At 30.3% G+C, this 19,051-nt stretch overlaps 3 protein-coding genes across 4 annotated transcripts in view; 2 read left to right on the top strand and 1 right to left on the bottom strand.

The window, feature by feature from the left end:
- Window positions 1-3,833, bottom strand: part of Eif5b (eukaryotic translation initiation factor 5B) — a 33,723-nt gene extending 29,890 nt beyond the window's left edge. For both annotated transcript variants that reach the window (XR_014425547.1, XM_083040334.1), the window contains exons 1-6: window positions 3,493-3,833; window positions 1,621-2,417; window positions 1,296-1,491; window positions 827-1,159; window positions 532-741; window positions 3-436 (exon numbers count right to left, since the gene is read on the bottom strand). Coding sequence is in view for 1 of the 2 variants with exons in the window: in XM_083040334.1 (XP_082896460.1) it covers window positions 3-436; window positions 532-741; window positions 827-1,159; window positions 1,296-1,491; window positions 1,621-2,417; window positions 3,493-3,526 (2,004 nt within the window). In the remaining variant the exon portion in view is untranslated. The remainder of the gene's footprint in view (window positions 1-2; window positions 437-531; window positions 742-826; window positions 1,160-1,295; window positions 1,492-1,620; window positions 2,418-3,492) is intronic.
- A 2,289-nt stretch (window positions 3,834-6,122) lies between these two features.
- Window positions 6,123-10,849, top strand: LOC145937202 (UDP-glycosyltransferase UGT5-like). Its single transcript, XM_083040130.1, has 5 exons — window positions 6,123-6,629; window positions 8,115-8,534; window positions 9,409-9,640; window positions 9,710-9,935; window positions 10,185-10,849. Exons 1-5 carry the CDS (start codon window positions 6,225-6,227, stop codon window positions 10,465-10,467), a joined length of 1,566 nt encoding a protein of 521 aa, XP_082896256.1. The 5' UTR covers window positions 6,123-6,224; the 3' UTR covers window positions 10,468-10,849.
- Window positions 10,850-11,475: 626 nt separating this feature from the next.
- Window positions 11,476-16,846, top strand: LOC145937201 (UDP-glucosyltransferase 2-like). The gene is made up of 5 exons (XM_083040129.1): window positions 11,476-12,227; window positions 14,257-14,682; window positions 15,537-15,768; window positions 15,838-16,063; window positions 16,287-16,846. Exons 1-5 carry the CDS (start codon window positions 11,823-11,825, stop codon window positions 16,567-16,569), a joined length of 1,572 nt encoding a protein of 523 aa, XP_082896255.1. The 5' UTR covers window positions 11,476-11,822; the 3' UTR covers window positions 16,570-16,846.
- The last annotated feature ends 2,205 nt before the right edge of the window (window positions 16,847-19,051 follow it).

Below are 19,051 nucleotides of genomic sequence, written 5' to 3'. Positions count from 1 at the left end.
ACGCCTTTTACATGCTTTGTCGAATCTTGGATAGCTTCAATTGGTACATTAGTAGCACCGATTTGTTGAGTTATACCACCAGCTTCTCCGTCTTGCACATTTGTTCTCCTGAGTTTATCTAGAATTTTGGTTTTGCCGGTATCTACATGGCCTAAGACACAGACTACGGCAGCTCTCAAATTATCCAAAGATTTTTTCTTCTCAGCTTCTATACGACGATTCTGAATTCGTTCTCTCGCACGTTCCTTTTTACGCGCGGCATCTGGCACTTTGTCCTCTACCTCACTGTCTTGTTCACTATCTTCTTCAGATTCAGATTCACTCCCACTTTCGCTTTCTACTTCACTTTCGGAGGACTCTTTCTTTTCCGATTCAGTCGATATTTTTTGAACATCTTCTGCTGTTTCGGATGTCTTGAGAATATCGTCCGATTTATCTAAATTTAATTAATTATGATTCGATCATTTTAATCATTATACAAAGTATAATCACATGACGATCATAATGTATATATTATATATTTTGTAATACCTTCCTCTTCCTGTTCATCCTCCGTGGTGTCTGCATCCCATGAATCCTTGACATCATCTTCTTCCTTCTTCTCCTTTATTTCCTTTACCGGTTCATCTACAATTTCTACTTGCACTTGAGGCGCTGGTGTCTTATCATCTTCAACTTTTTCTTCCTCTTTCTTCTCTACACTACTTTGTTGTTTTATTTTGTTCGGCCTGATTCGAGTTCCTAAAACAATACAATGATTAATATAATAAAAACTTTATATATAAAAAGTTTCGATTATTTCCTATATATGCATTTTGTGAAATACCTGGTCTAGGCTTCTTTTCTCCTACATCTGGCAAGTCAAGACCCTGAGCTTTAAGCGCTTCAATCATCGCTTGTGCTCTAGCTCTGTCCTGCTTCTGTTTTGTAGTCAAGAATTTTCCTTCTGCCTTCAATCTCTCTTTCCGCTGTTTCTCTTTTAATTTTTTCTTTTCTTTGCGCTCTTGTTCAAGTCGCAATTGTTCCAGTCTTGCTTGCTCTCGTAATTCTTCTTGTCGTATCCTTTCCTCTTCCTCACGTTTCAATCTCTCTTCCTCTTCTTTTACTTTCCTTAAAGCTTCCTGCATAGCAGCAATAGTTTTCTTTCCAGGACCTTTGCCTATTACAAAATCCCATCTGCTATGTTAGAAGAATAATTATATAAATATATAAATATTATATATATTTATATAATAATTAATATTATTATATAAATATATATATATATATATATATTATTAAGTTAATGAAATTACCTTTCTCTTTAGTTTCTTCCTTAGCACCTTTTTTCTTTTTCTTCTTTGAACTATCTTCCGGTTCAACAATGTCACCATCGGCTTCCACACTATCCTGTTTCTTTTCAGGTACATTATCTTTTTTTTTCTCATCAGAGGTTGCAGCTTCGACTATTTCACCATTTTCTGTCTTCTTATTAGTTTCCTTAGTCATTTCCTGTTGTAATAAAAGTTAGTACAAATACTAATTTCAATAATATAGAAAAAATATTATTACTTTAAATATAAAAAACTTTATATAAGAAATATCTATAAAATAAATAAATTACATATATTGTTTACTTACTTTTTTTTGAGCCAATTTTTTTTGCTTTTCTCTCTCTTTCTTTTCCTTTTTCTTTTGTGCCGCTGTTTTTACAGTACTGACTTCAATGTCTATATCTGCATCATTTAATTCTGGTGCTACTATCTCTTTCTTTTCCTTTTTCTTTTGTGCCGCTGTTTTTACAGTACTGTCTTCAATGTCTATATCTGGATCATTTAATTCTGGTGCTACTATCTCTTTCTTTTCCTTTTTCTTTTGTGCCGCTGTTTTTACAGTACTGTCTTCAATGTCTATATCTGGATCATTTAATTCTGGTGCTACTATCTCTTTCTTTTCCTTTTTCTTTTGTGCCGCTGTTTTTACAGTACTGTCTTCAATGTCTATATCTGAATCATTTAATTCTGATGCTATTATCTCTTTCTTTTCCTTTTTCTTTTGTGCTGCTGTTTTTACAGTACTTACTTCAATGTCTATATCTGCATCATTTAATTCTGGTGCTATTATCTCTTTCTTCTCCTTTTTCTTTTGTGTTGCTGCTTTTACAGTACTGACTTCAATGTCTATATCTGCATCATTTAATTCTGATGCTATTATATTATTGTCTTGAGCTTCATCTTTAGTGTCTTTTTCAGCCTTTTCCTTCTTTTTATCCTTCTTCCCTTTTTTCTTTTTATCTTCATCGTCAATCTTTTGCTCATTTGATTCCGACTTGTCTTCAACTTTATTGTCTGTAACTGCTTCTGTTCCAGAATATTCCAGTGCCAACTCCGCCAATACTTGTTCAATTTCTTCGTCACTATCATTGCGATTTCTTCTAGCTATTGATACAAATTATAAATATCACTTTTATTTATTTATTGATAGCTACTGGCTAAATTATAAAAATTCAAATTCATTGTATATACAGAATGCGTAATAAATTACAATCTCTCAAGAAATTAGTTGAATCGGTTTATTTTTGTTGACAAGGAAATAATACTGTAGTTCAATGAAAGATCCATATGTGTAAACATAACAGAGAAACGAAAAAGATAATTAATAATTAAGATAAAATTGTTCCATGTGAAATAACTACAAGACGTTGATATGTTATTGAAGATATTAAGTCGACATAAATGTAAAAAGATAATGCACAAAAAATAATTCTACATGTAAAGCTTAATATATTAATATTAAATAATTTTATAATTATATAATATAAAACTATTTAATATTAAGAGCTTTGTTAATAAATAATATAACTTTTCATTTATATATATATATATATATATATATGATGTATGTATGTATATACATTACTTAAAAACTTCAACAGAAATAATAAATTTAAAAGTTTTATTATATTAGAGCAGACAATAAATTGATTGAGAACTTTATAGTTATATTAAAGTATAACTGTACAAAGCTGATGCAATTTAAAGGTCATCAACTTTCACTACGCACCAAGAATGAGCAACTCTCACTCGCGATATAATTAATAAACTGACAGAGTGACCTATAATTGCAGAAATTTTAATGAATTTTCAAAACTAGTTCACTGCATCCTTATGCATAGTTTGAGCTTATAATGTTACCTAACCATCGGACATTATTAGAATGAGTCAAGGACTAATATTACAAAACAATAGTGCTATAATTTGCCTTGCATCTATTAGTATCGTGTAGATATCGACATAGATGACATTAAATATGATAAAATCGTCGTAGTCATGTCGCACCGAGGAAAAAAAACAAAAATGAGTAAAATCCGTGTTTGAGGTTAGGTAGCAGACGACATTTGCCACATCGAAAGAGGAGCGTACATATGTTAATTCGACATGCACTTTAATTCGACGATACAATATGCGCGAAAGAATATTCGTATCGTTGGACGACATCGCCGATTCGACTAACCTTTTTTGCCCTTTTTCGGCTGAGGTTCCTGCATCTTGGCTCGCTGCGGTGGCCGATTGCTCCGTTCAGCTTTATACCGACTCTTACTCCACGTTCCGATAGAATGTCTCGGCGATTGGATTCACCGAAGCGTTCGTTGAAGCTTTTTCGATAGCTGAGATATTGTACGCGCTGTCGCGAACAAGTCATGCGATATCGAAAGTGCGTGCAGAATTTCTCGTGTGCGTGCTCGGCCTCTCTTTCTCAAAAACAGGGCGGTACAGCGGTTGAAGTTGACGATTGACGATTGACGGTTGATGGTGGACGGTGGACGGTGCGGACGGTGCGCGCAACTACAAACATATGGCTAGAACGCGGCAACACGTTGCAAATAAGCGACAACGGTCAGCCAATCGTTTCTCGCGATGTTTCATTTTCTCCAAAGCGGGAGATTTTCATTGGTCACCGTATAAGTTCTGCTTTCTAAGAGACCAATTCGGACAAATTTTACATAAACGCGTAATGAATACGCGTCAAAAATCAAGCAAGCATTACCTATACATTTAAGGTGCCTTTTCATGCTGACGCTCGACGCTCATTTTTAGCGGCAAAAGACGTCACGTGACCAAAATTGACGAAATGGTATCTTTATTTTTGGTCACGTGACGTCTTTTGCCGCTAAAAATGAGCGTCGAGCGTCAGCATGAAAAGGCACCTTTAGACACTGATGTATACGTTAATTTCTTTACGCACGCACGCACGCACGCACGCTCGCACGCTCGCACGCACACACGCACACGCACACGCACACGCACACACGCCACGCACACACACACACACACACACATGCATAATGCATATTATGTGCACGAAAAAATCAATCCACCGATCGTCTAGTACGAAAAAAGTAGTATAATATGCATTTATGCAAATTGTGTTTGGCTCTTAATTTAATATTTAACGCGTCGCATACGCTTGACAAAACATTGCGCGAATTAAAGGAATATATACTAACATACCTTTCTCGCCGGGAATTTTGTGCGCATGCGTGAACACGTCATCGAACACGTGATCGTATGATCGATATACCTATATCGATGATATAGAGAAGTCGACTAATCAAATGTCTAAAAATGTTTTTGTTACGTTTTTCGTATTAGATGCATGATTGATTGACTTTCTGTAATTATACCAATTACATCACGTTATACCCTATAGGTTTAATAACACAATTTTCGAAATGTCGAGAAAAATTTACCAATTATTATCAGTATATATTTTGTATAAAAATTAATAAACTCGTACAATCTTCGATTAACTTATTCTGCCTCGGAGATTTTATTCGATCCTTACTATTGCGGTTCCTATAGTCTATAATCTAACGGTATAAGTGCAATACAAGCGAAGCAGGTCGGGGTCGGAGTCACGGACTCTTCGCTTGAATCTCATCACAGTTTCACGCGGCGACCGTTTTGCGAGAGCGCTCTTTTTATGGTCTAACAAAATATTCTGTAATATCTATCCCTTATTTATATTTTTAACTTATTAATAACTAATACTAACTCTAATACTTTATTAATATTGGTTATAGTCATTGAACTATAACAAAACTCTATATAATTACATAAGCGTAATAATGCAAATAAATAACATATAGAAATATAAAAATAAAAGAGATAAATTAGTGATTAGGTTTAGGTTTTACTTTTCGATTTAAGATATAAACAAGAATGAAAAATATAATATAATTTTGAAAATGTTTATTTGTAATAAACTTTAACAACTATATATATATATATATATATTTACTGCATATGCTTATAGTTAGTATAAGTGTGATAAGATAAAAGTCATCTTTAATTTATTGTCTTTTATTATTATATATATTTTATCTACGATAATGAACGGATAATTTAAATAAAGCTTATTTTTATCTCTGTATTATATACAAAGTCGATACAATCGAGTGTGACTATTAAAAAAATTTTCTCTATAGATAAAAATATTCAGCAAAAATATATACATGCAGAACAGAATTTATCCGCTACATTGCAATCACATTGCAATCTTACAAATTACAGTACAACAATGCAGAAACATTGAATAACAAAGAACTTTAATAAGATTGCAGCAATACAGAGTAAACTAACGTTTCGAAAATATTGTAAAAATATTACAATAGGATCATACAACATTGGATTTAATTTGCTAGTCACATATTATATGAACTAATAATAAATCACTATTTTAAAGAAAATATAAAAAAAATTTGCTCTTTGCTAACATCACAAATTTTATTATGCCTTTCAAATTAAAATACCAAGTTTATAAAAACTGCAGAAAAAACATATCATTAATGCTTTTTCGCTTATCATTGTGATGATAAAACACATTACAATAATAATCGATAGTTACAAGACTTATTCCTAGATATAGAGATAAACGGATGACTAATTATTAAGAATGACATTATAACTGATCATTATTGGAATGATTATATAGTATGTTACACTTGTGAATTTACGAAAGCAAGTAAATAAATAGTATAGTATCAGTTGTATGCACCCCCCGTTTAAGTGCATGCATTCCTCCCCACTATGTTATAAATATGTGATTTAAGCGACTCTCCGTATTTAAGATTGTCAGTCTTATATCATCTGTTCAGCAATCTAATTGACATGCAGAAACATTAAATATTATCATCAGCATCATTATATAATATTTACAATATTTAACTAAAAAGTGAGTGAAAGATGCAGACGATAAAAGTAATATTTCTTTGGTTATTCTGCCTATCGGTTTGCCACGGATATCGTTTACTCGGGCTCTTTCCCTTTCATGGTAAGAGTCATTTTGTTATGTTCGAGCAACTGATGAAGGGCTTGGCCAGAAAAGGTCACCAGGTCGACGTAATTAGCCCTTTTCCATTAAAAAAATCTTATCCGAATTACAACGATATTGTGAACATTACACCGCCTCTAGTGTTTGTTAATAATATGTCATATGAATTCATGCAACTTTTGGTGGGCGCGAGTCCTGTGCACGCTGTTGCAACATTGGCAGGCAATGAGATTTGCGTAAATTTAGAAAATCCGACGATACAAAAACTGGCACGTAATCCACCGAGAGATCCACCTTACGACGCGGTACTCATAGAAGTACGTGAGTAAAAATCTGGAATACATTGCCGTATTCTTGAATTTATTTCTTTAATTTACACTTAACAATAAGTAAAGAATCCTTTCATTAAAGCTACTCGTGAAAAAGTTATATTAAAATGTACTTTTTAATTCTTTTCTTAATAATCATATGTACTAAGCAAATTTTTTTTATTATGTACTATTTATTATGATCGCTTTTTCACCTCAATTGTAGTTTTTTTTTCAATATAAAAAATAACGTAAATAGAAATCAATTAAAGGATGGAACAATTGTAAGAATTAAAAATTATTTTTATGATTTTTTAAATTAGTTTTAATCCTTTTGCAATAAAATGTTATAATCAAATATGACGAAAGTATCTGTTGATTTTTTGTTATTCTTAATTTAATTTATGATTGATCATAATAGAATATAAATAATAAAAAGATAGCATATATCTAATACATAAAAGCATCTACATAAAAGATAACATACATCTACATTAAAGATTGAATATTATGCGCAAAAATATAGCGTGCAATCAGGGTTGGGCAGATATGTATCTTAAAGTATCTGAGATACGTATTTAGATATGTATCTTATTTAAATACAGTATTTAAATACCGAATAATCAAGTATCTTGAATTTTGTAATTAATTATTTAATCTAAATGTATCTTGTATTTAAATGTATTTATGTAATTACATTATTATCCCACGTGTGCAAAAGGCGTTTATAAAATTTAATACTAGTCTATGTTCTTCTACGCTCCTGTAGAGAGACTGTTTTCTTCTACGGGATTTATACATTCGCCTACTCGTGACCTTCTATCTGACAAAATGTTTGAAACATTGGTATTTTTAAAAGGCAATAAGAATTACCAAAGTTATAGTTTGTAGTGATGATAAATAAATAGAGTATACTCTATGTATACTGTATTGAAAAACCTATACTTAAATTACTATAATATATGCTATTATATATAATATATAAATTATATAATATATGCTATTATATGTCTAATATTATTTTAATTATTATTATTTTATGAAGTTTAAAGTTAAAATAAATAAACTTATCTTTCAAAGTGCTGATTTTACTTTTGATTCTATTTTTATACAATTCTACTTTTAATATATAATCAGAAAATTTAAAGAATAATTGTATTTAAAAGTATTTATAAATGTATTTAAATACAATTAGTATTTAAATATATGTCAAAACCAAAGTATATAAATAGTATTTAAATATATATCAAAAAGTATCTTGTATCTTGTATTTAAATATTTTGTTTTGAAGTATCTGCCCAACCCTGCGTGCAATTATATCAAACAAATAAAATATTAATTTATCGTGTTTGTTCTTTTATGTTATCAATACTTTCTTTCGTCGATGATATTTTGCACAAGTTTTTATCATTAATAATACTCGCTATACTGCATTAACTTTTACACTGTGATATCCCTCATGTTGTATGTTTTAAGATATGTGCCCCATGTTAGGTCTTTGGTGCTCACTGTTTCGGAATCTTTGCGCATTTGTGGAATGTTCCTTTGATCGGAGTAAGTACAACGTCGCTGTATCCGTGGCTACCACCATTAATCGCTCAACCAGAAAGTTTGGCTTTCGTGTCGAACAACTGTCTAAGCTTCACCGGTCGCATGAATTTTTGGCAACGTTTGTACAACACCCTCCACACGCTATATAACAAATTGTACTTTAATTATCTCACGAGAGTGCAAGATGAGATAATAAGGAAGAGCTTTGGATCTGACATGCCGGGCGTACGGGAATTGGGGTCCAAGGTGGCGTTGATTCTCATCAATTCCCACATTACTCTAAATGGAATTCAACCAAAGACACCTGCCGCTGTAGATGTAGGGGGATTGCATGTCCAAGACGAGGACTTAACGTTGCGACCTGTAAGTTGGTTCTTTCGATTTATACATGAATCGTTTTCACTTATTTAATGTGACACGCACGATAGTGATTTATACGATATTCAAGAAACTCCTTATATATATATAGTCTATAATAGCTGCTCTATATATAATAATACTTGGAAACATTTCATTAAAAAAGCAGTCAGCAATAGGCAAATTCTTTTGCGCAGTTTCTATATTTGTACGTGTATCTTCAAGAATTTAATTTCAAGGATCAATCTGTCGGCTTCTATCATCAGTGTTTCGAAAGAATATAAAAATTAAAATTATCTAAAAAATAATATTTGAAAAAATCGATATATCATTGCACTGTTGCAGTCTGAAAAATTAAGTTGCCAATATGTTTATAAAACTTTTTCAACAGATATATATTTAGTAGAGATACACACGTATTTAGTAGTTGTGTAGCTTTACTAATTTTTTTATTTTACATTATTTGCCAAAAATGGATACTTTTTTTTTATTATAATTTATTTATTGTTATCTTTTTTTATCGTTTATTGTTAGATATTATTATTAGATCTCTTGAAACATTAAATTGAAAGAATCATTGATGAATGATGACAGGCGATAAATGTAATAGACATGATAATTATGTACATATCATCTAATAACACTAACAATAAGAAATATTATAATATATAATCTGTTCCTCGAATATAAGAAAATATTAAATGACTTAAATGGATAAAATTTGTTATAAGTTACTTATAACACAAGTGACGCGAATTTAAGTAGTGTTAATACTGATCTATTCTTTTTATTATTTTTGCGAGATAAAAGTATAGAGCGTGAACAATGTATATATGTATACGTATATCAATTAATTTTGTATCAACAATTTTTTTCGCAGGATTTAGAGAAGTGGATAGACGATAGTAAAGATGGTTTCGTTTACTTCACCTTCGGCTCGATGGTAATGATTGAGACGTTTCCACGCGAGTTCCTGAATATATTTTACAGTTCCTTAGGCAAAATAGCACCCGTGCGTGTTTTAATGAAGGTACCGAGTCCGGAGAAACTGCCACCCGGTTTACCCAAAAATGTTTACACGTCACCTTGGATGCCGCAGATTAAAATATTGAGTAAGCGAGATTATTTTGTAGAAATTATAAAATTGTCTAATATGTAAATAATACAACATACTGTCATAGAGCATCCTAAGATAAGAGCTTTCATCACTCATGGCGGACTCATGGGTACGCAGGAAGCGGTAACATACGGCGTCCCAATGATCGGTATACCACTCTTTGCCGATCAATTTATGAATATTGACGCGTACGTTGCGAGAAACGTTGCCGTGAAATTGGACCTTAAGAAAATGACGGAAAATGATATGGATGCGGCCTTAAACGCAGTTTTGTGGGATCCTATATACAAGTGCGTACTCGTACAATGTTTCTGCGTACCTAATAAAAACTAATACAAATTATTCACATAAACGAGAGAACATATCTATGCATATGCAATTATGCAATTATGTATTTATGATTCATAGCTAATTATGCTTAAGTTGTAGTAAAAATTCAACTGTTACTTTGTGTATTTGCAAAATCTTTTATCACTTTTTCGTTTTTAATGATAAATTAACTCTTAACTAATACTTTTCTTCGAATTTCTTCGTTTCAGAGAATCTGCTCGAAACCTGTCTCAAAGATTCCTCGATCGACCGATGAACGCACTTGATACTGCCATTTATTGGATCGAATATGTTATTAAATACGGCAGCGATGTTTTGCGATCGCCAGCAATGGATTTGACCTGGTGGCAATTATCTCTCGTCGACGTGTTTGCTTTTCTTCTACTTTGTATAAGTATTATTATCATCGTTGTAATATTCATCGCGCGTTTGTTGTTGAAAATGATAAATGGAAATGATTATAGTTCGTTGCATTCAAAGAAAAGAAATTAATTAATTACATTAATTTTAGATAGATATATTTTGTTTCCTATTTATTGCATTACACATTTAATACAATATGTATGCACATATATATATATATATATGTTTTCATGTTTCGGGGTAAATAATAACTCAACGTTTGCACAACAACATACAATTATCTATATATTTGAGAGTTATCGAAAGACAATGACGATACACAGTATTACGTTTGACGATCACTGTGCGACTGCTCGGCCTCAGTTCTCCCACTTCGACTTATACATATTTAGCTATCGAATGGTCCCTACGTACCGTGTTGCCACATCACAAATATTTCAGCGATACATCACATATGTATGCACATATATATTTAAATAAATATATATATATATTTTTTTTATTATTTACTTCTTACTATTACTTATATTTAAATTCTTATTTCTTTATTAAATTTTTATAAACTTTATAAATTTTCTTTATAAATTTTCTTCATAAACTTTCTTTTATAAACTTTCTAAACTTTTATAAACTTTATATAAACTTATTTTTAATATGAGAAAAATTTTTATACAAGAAACAAAAAATTACATAAATATTTACATGTGGAATTACAAAAAATGTTTATTATTGTTTACAGATATTTAGTTAATGATTTCTTTAATAACAATTTCATTGTTATATATACATATTATTGATATCTCGATAAATTTTTAGTTTACAAGAAAAATGCATTTGAAATAAAAAATGGGTAATAAAAACCATTTAAATGTAAATATAAAATAGTTTTTGAAAATATGTATATTAAATGCAAAATACAAAATAGGCATTGTACATTTTATATTTTCATTTGAAATGCAGATGCATATAGATAAACCAAATAAAGCATATCCCTACATATGTTACATATATGAATTTCATACTAAAGCAAGTAAATAGATAAGTACATTATAGCGCCTCTCATTTAAATGAAACGCATTTATCCACACTATGTTATATGAGATTTAAGCGATTATCTATACTTAAGACCATCAGTCTTATATCATATGTTCAGCAAGTTAGTAGACGTATCATCACACAGCACAAATAGTATATATATATTCATAGTATAATATTCTGCAACATTATACTGTATATAATAATAATCATCAATTCACTCATCAAAAGAGAGTGTTTAAAATTAATTTAAGAGTGCTTGAAATTTTTTAATTTAAAAAATTATGAAATTTTTCTTTAAATAAATAATTAAATAAAATATTGTAAAATAGAATCCAAATAATTTCAAATTTCAATAGAATTGTTTTCTAAGAAAACAGTTAGGTTATCATCAATTATTACTGGTATTTCAAGTACACCGAATTTAAATACTTAACAGTGAGTGAAAGATGCAGATGCTAAAAGTCATGATTCTTTGGTTGTTCTGCCTATCGGTGTGCCATGGATATCGTTTGCTCGGACTCTTTCCATATCATGGTAAGAGCCACTTCGTTATGTTCGAGCAATTGATGAAGGGCTTGGCCAGGAAGGGTCATCAGGTCGACGTGATCAGCTTCTTTCCGTTGAAAAAACCTTATACGAATTACAACGATATCGTGAAGCTCATCGCACCGCCTATACCAATAACGAACAATATGTCGTACGAAGCCATGGAAACTATTCGCAAGAATTTAGTATATACTATTGCAATACCTCTGAGCAATAATATTTGCATGCATTTGGAAAATCCGGCGATACAAGAGTTGGCACGTAATCCACCGAAAAATCCACCTTATGATGCGGTACTCATAGAAGTGAGTAAAAATCTAGTATACAGTGTCGCATTCCTACCTTAAATTCATATACAAGTAAAAATCTGTTTATTAACATCAACAAGAATACAAAACTACTTCTTAATTCTTTCTTCATAATTTTGTACACAGTATTTTTTTTAACACTTTGTGTTCTATTTATTATGTTCGATTTCTTGTCGTAATTGAGGTTTCTCTCCATTATAAGAAATAATGTAAATAGAAATCAGTTAAAACATACCGAAGATACGAAGATAAGATTAGTTAACAACTAGAAAAATTTTTAAACTTTTTATGATTAGCTTTAATTAGCTTAAATTAGTTTTAATTTTTTGCAATAAGATGTTATAATCAAATATGACAAAAATATTTTTGTTGATTTTCTTTTATTTCTAATATACTTTATAATTGATCACAATGAAATATAAATAAAAAGAAGATAATAAAATATTAATATTTAAAATATGAATTAGAAAGAATAAGGCTAAATTATAAATAATAAATAAATTGATGAAACGGGCTAATTGAGAGCCGAGCGCGGAAATCGGTGCGCATAAGTTGAAATAAATCGAATGTCTTGTAAGATTTAATATTGTTTATTATCGTACGTTTCAGTCCTCAGGATTGGACCACCCTCAGCATTTTTGAGTTTCGTTAAAACTTTGTTGACCTTCGGCATATCGTCCGGCCGTTGTTCATAGTCGGTCGTTTTCGATCCCAGGCGTAAAAAACGCTCTAGTAAATCTCGGATTCTAGGTGCTTGTTCCATAATTTGTACGGCCTCCGGATGAGATGCTTTCAGTCGTAAATATTACTCCTGACTTTAAAGATAAAATAACGCATATACAAGCGTTATTTAGAAAAATGTTAGCATATATATGAATCAGTAATAGAGTATTAATGTAAAAATTCATTAATCATACAACAGAGTACAATAAGCTAAAATAAAATAAATACAATGGATAATAAAATTCTATAAATAAAATATTTATATTAATAAAGGAAAAACAGCTGGCAATTGAAAACTAATTAACAATTATAACTTGAAAAGGCTGAATAAAACTAAATGTATTTTTAATTTTTATATTGCTAAAATATATACATATGTATGCTGTTAATGAACCAATCACTTGCTCAAGAGAAAGCCTACATCTATATTAAAAACCGATTATCATGCGTAAAAAGCGCATAAATATATCAAGCATATAAAATAAAAATGCGTGTTTATTCTTGAATGTTGTCAATACTCTCTTTCGACGATGACGTATGGAATGGATATACAACATTTTTTAAAAATAGAGCTCTGAAAATTGTTATAAATATATTTTCGGGTATAAATTTTATTTTCTGTTTATGAACTTCTCTAATCGAGTTCTTAACTAATAATCAATCATGTTTTTGATGTAAAAAGTGCATTTTTTTTATTTCCTCTTTTAATTGCTGCAAGATATATTACATGACATATGATTGATATGATAAAGACGATATTGCTGATATGACAATATCATGTAATATATGTAAAACTATCGACTATCAATGGTCTTTGATTACAAGTTGCCTTATTTTGCATATAATAAATAAATTTTTTTTTACGTTTAAAGGCAGAAGAAAGTTTATTAATCACAAATATTGAATCATCAACTTGTTCTTGCAATGTAAATTTCTCTGCAATTATCTAATAAGAATTACAATAAACAAATTAGATATAAATTAATTTAAATGTTTCTCTCGTTTCTTTATCCAATTTCTTTGTAAATCGAATAAAGAGTCCGTAATAGCATATTAAATAAGATTGAACGACTCTTTTTCTGTCTAAAATCGAAGCAAATAATAATCACTATATCAAAACAAATGACAATCCTGTTTCAGTTAATAAATATTAATACTTCGAGAATTATATTTAAATATTATTTTTACTTCGATAAATATTTTGCACAAGTTTTAATCATTAATAATACTCGCTATACTGCATTAACTTTTACAACTTGATATTCTTCATATTATATATTATAAGATATGTGCCCCATGTTAGGTCTTTGGTGCTCACTGTTTCGGAATCTTTGCGCACTTGTGGAATGTTCCTTTGATCGGAGGAAGCACAACGTCGCTGTATCCGTGGCTACCACCATTAATCGCTCAACCAGAAAGTATGACTTTCGTACCCAACAACTGTCTGACAATGAGCTTCACCGGTCCCATGAATTTTTGGCAACGTTTGTACAACACCCTGCACGCGCTATATAACAAATTGTACTTTAATTATCTCACAAGAGTGCAAGATGAGATAATAAGGAAGAACTTTGGATCTGACATGCCGGGGGTACGGGAATTGGAGTCCAAGGTGGCGTTGATCCTCATCAATTCCCACATCTCTCTAAATGGGATCCAGCCAAAGACACCTGCCGCTGTGGACGTGGGGGGACTGCATATCCAAGACGAGGACTTAACGTTGCGACCTGTAAGCCGGTTCTTTAGATCTATATATGAATCGTTTTCACTTTTTTAATGTGACACACGATAGTGATTTATACGATATTCGAGAAACTCCTTAGTTTATAATAGCTGCTCTAATAATACTTCGAAACATTTCATTAAAAAAGCAGTCAGCAATAGGCAAATTCTTTTGCGCAGTTTCTATATTTGTACGTGTATCTTCAAGAATTTAATTTCAAGGATCAATCTGTTGGCTTCTATCATCAGTGTTTCGAATGAATATGAAAATTAAAATTATCTGAAAAATAATATTTCAAAAGATCGATATATCATTGCACTGTTGCAGTCTGAAACATTAAGTTGCCAATATGTTTATAAAGCTTTTTCAACAGATATATAATATTTAGTAGAGATACACACGTATTTAGTAGTTGTGTAGATTTACTAATTTTTTTATTTTACATTATTTACCAAGAATGAATACTTTTTTTTATAATAATTTATTTATTTTTATCTTTTTTTATCGTTTATGGTTAGATATTATTATTAGATCTCTTGTGAAACATTAAGTTGAAAGAATCATTGATGTATAATGACAGGCGATAAATGTAATAAACATGATAATTATGTACATATATCATCTAATAACACTAAAAAATATTATATAATCTGTTCTTTTAATAAAAAAAAAGTATTAAATGACTTAAATTAATAAAATTTGTTATAAGTTACAGATAACACAAGTGACGCGAATTTAAGTAAAGTGTTAATACTGCTCTATTCTTTTTATTATTTATGCGAGATAAAAGTATAGAGCGTGAACAATGTATATATGTATATGTATATCAATTAATTTTGTATCAACAATTTTTTTCGCAGGATTTGGAGAAGTGGATAGACGATAGCAAAGATGGTTTCGTTTACTTCACCTTCGGCTCGATGGTAATGATTGAGACGTTTCCACGCGAGTTCCTGAATATATTTTACAGTTCCTTAGGCAAAATAGCACCCGTGCGTGTTTTAATGAAGGTACCGAGTCCGGAAAAACTGCCACCCGGTTTACCCGAAAATGTTTACACGTCACCTTGGATGCCGCAGATTAAAATATTGCGTAAGCGAGATTATTTTGTAGAAATTATAAAATTGTCTAAAATGTAAATAGTACAACATACTGTCATAGAGCATCCTAAGATAAGAGCCTTCATTACTCATGGTGGACTCATGAGTACGCAGGAAGCGGTAACATATGGCGTCCCAATGATCGGTATACCACTCTTTGCCGAACAATTTATTAATATTGACGCGTACGTTGCGAGAAACGTTGCCGTGAAATTGGACCTTAAGAAAATGACGAAAAATGATATGGATGCGGCCTTAAACGCAGTCTTGTGGGATCCTTTTTACAAGTGTGTACTCGTACAATGTTTTTCACTTAATAAAAACTAACATAAATTATTATTCTCACACAAATGAGAGAACATATCTATGCATATGCAGATGTGTAATATATACAATTCGCTTATAGCTAATATTGATTTATAGCTAATTATCCTTAAGTACAAATTCACTTTCGTTTTCAATGATAAATTATTTTTACGTAATATTTTTCTTCGAATTTCATTGTTTCAGAGAATCTGCTCGAAACCTGTCTCAAAGATTCCTCGATCGGCCGATGAACGCACTTGATACTGCCATTTATTGGATCGAATATGTTATTAAATACGGCAGCGATGCTTTGCGATCGCCAGCAATGGATTTGACCTGGTGGCAATTATCTCTCGTCGACGTGTTTGCTTTTCTTCTACTTTGTATAACAATTATTATTATCGTACTAGTATTTATCGTGCGTTTTTTGATAAAAATAATTAATGACAATAATCACACTTTGTTACAATCAAAGAAAAGAAATTAATTAATCACATTAAATTTAGATAGATACATTTTATTTCCTACTTATTGCATTACACATTTAAGAAAGCAGCAGTTTTTTTTTAAATTAATGTACTGTTAAATACGTAAGGACAAATAAAGAGAGAAATTGTATTTTTTATGAAATTGTAATACTTTTTCTCTCTCTACAGTCTCATTTATCAATCTGTTTTTTGATTTTACTAATTACAAATAAAAGTAATTACTGCGAGTATTTTAAATAAATCTTTTGGAACGGTGGGAAACGTGAATATATATTTTGTAATCTAAATGTCTCATTCTAATTATAATATACTGATATTATATACCTTGAAAAAAAACAAACTAAATATGTATATTAATTCAAAAATAAAAACACTTTACTGATTCTATTTATTGGCAATTAATACGTATAAAAAGACATAATTATATAACTCTAAATAAATACATTGTGTTGCATAATACGAATTAAAGAGATTTGTACCTTTGAAATTATCAATTTATTAAAATATTAATTATGATAATAATAAATACAACAATGCAGAAACGTTGAATTACAAAGAACTTTAATAGGATAGTAACATTAAAGTAATGGTTCGAAATTATAAAAATATTGTACAGAAAATTTTAATAGTATAAAATTTTATTTGTTAATTACACATTATATAAATTAATCCACTACTATTTAAAAGAAATGGAAGAAACTAGTCTTTTATCCCCCAACCTTACAAATTTTATTATGCCTTTCAAATTAAAATCTTAAAATATTAAGTTTATGTAAAGCTGCAGAGAGCACATCATTAAAGCTTTCGCTTATCATTATGATGATGAAACACGTTACAAAAGTAATCGATAGTTTAAAACTTTCTCTATAGATTGCCCGAGATGATGCATTAATCAAAATGACATTATGACATTATTTGAAATAATCATATTGTATTTTACATTTATGAATTTCATACTAAAGCAAGTAAATAGATAAGTACAGTAGTGCCCGGAGGTGTTACAACTGTCTTAGGCGCCCCTACGCTAGGATTTGTTCGCGCGCCCTAGTGCAAAGCTGCAAAAGTAAATAAAAAATAATTTAAAAAATTCCTGCTTTTAGCGCTACCCAGAACCACGACACAGTATAAGTATACACAGTAGCGACACTTCTTTGTTCTATTGCGAGACCAATTTACAGTACGCATGCGTCGGTCGTACATTTGAAGATATGGCTGCGCCCATATGTACGATATTATGACATTAATAACCTGGAAGTATCTGTATTATAATCCGTTTTTGATTATCCGAAAAGGTGTATGATATTAAGAATATTTATTTTTAATGTAAAAATTAACATTCTATTTATTTATTTATATAAAAACTAACTTTACATTTTACTCTGAGCATTCAAATTTAAGCGGTGTACAATTTTCAATGTGGCGATGGATCATGTGACTTGGGACAACTATTGTACATCAAAGGTGCCGACAGCTCACTGTCGCTACTGTGTATACTTATACTGTGACCACGACGTGGTAGGACGTAGCAGAGGATGATAGTTGCATTTTTTTTGTTTTTTTATATTTTTATTTTTTTTATATTTTTTGTTTTTAAATTTTTATTTATATTTTTTATTTTTTTTATTTTAATATTATTTTTATATTTATTTTAATATTGTTAAAGGTATTAATAGAATATATTTTGTATCTTATTTTTTAATAATATATTTTGTAAAAATGAGGAAAAAAGGCAATTTAAATATCATGCTTTCTGGCTTTAGCCTTTGCGAATATTTCTATGACATCTTTGTAATCGAGGTTGTTGACCAATTCATTTTCGATTAATAGGATTCTAAATCGGATAAACGCGTCTGCGACATTGTACTTCTTTAATAATTTTTGATTAATTAATTTTGAAAAACTTGCCTCATCAGTTGCCACAGATATCGGCATAGTTAACATCCGAAAAGCTATTGTTAAATTGAGAAATATTTCCAGTAAACCATTTTGAGCTAAAATTTATTTAAAATATTAATTGGGAATTGCGAGATGTTTTGTTGTAAATCTGAAAATGTTTTATATAAATTTATCTCGTTAAATAATTCAATAGCATTTATATCAGAACAATTTGTATTTTTGTTATAAAGTTTCGATTCTAAAGTTTTACATTGATTTAAAATAATATCAGAAGCATTTATCATACAGAAATTTGAAAGCGTGACTGTGACAATTAAGTTAATCGAATCGTTCTTCCAAAGAATTTAGAGCTACATCAATTATATAATTAAAAAACTCTATTGGCTCCTATCAAAATTTTGCGCCCCCCTAAATTTTGCGCCCTACGCTGGAGCGTATATTGCGTACTGCCTAGTAACGCCTCGTTTAAATGAAACGCATTTTCTCCCCACTATGTTATATATACATATAAGATAAATATAAGATTTAAATTTTAAATGATCACGTATTTGTATTTAGCACTATCAGTCTTATGTTATGTGTTCA

This window comes from Prenolepis imparis, unplaced genomic scaffold (genome assembly GCF_030444845.1).
Source record: "Prenolepis imparis isolate NDT839.2.m4 unplaced genomic scaffold, iyPreImpa1.0 SCAF_6, whole genome shotgun sequence".
In the NCBI taxonomy this organism is placed as follows: domain Eukaryota; kingdom Metazoa; phylum Arthropoda; class Insecta; order Hymenoptera; family Formicidae; genus Prenolepis; species Prenolepis imparis.
The sequence above is the reverse complement of the archived record's forward strand: the minus strand, read 5'-3'. Positions and strand labels throughout refer to the sequence as shown.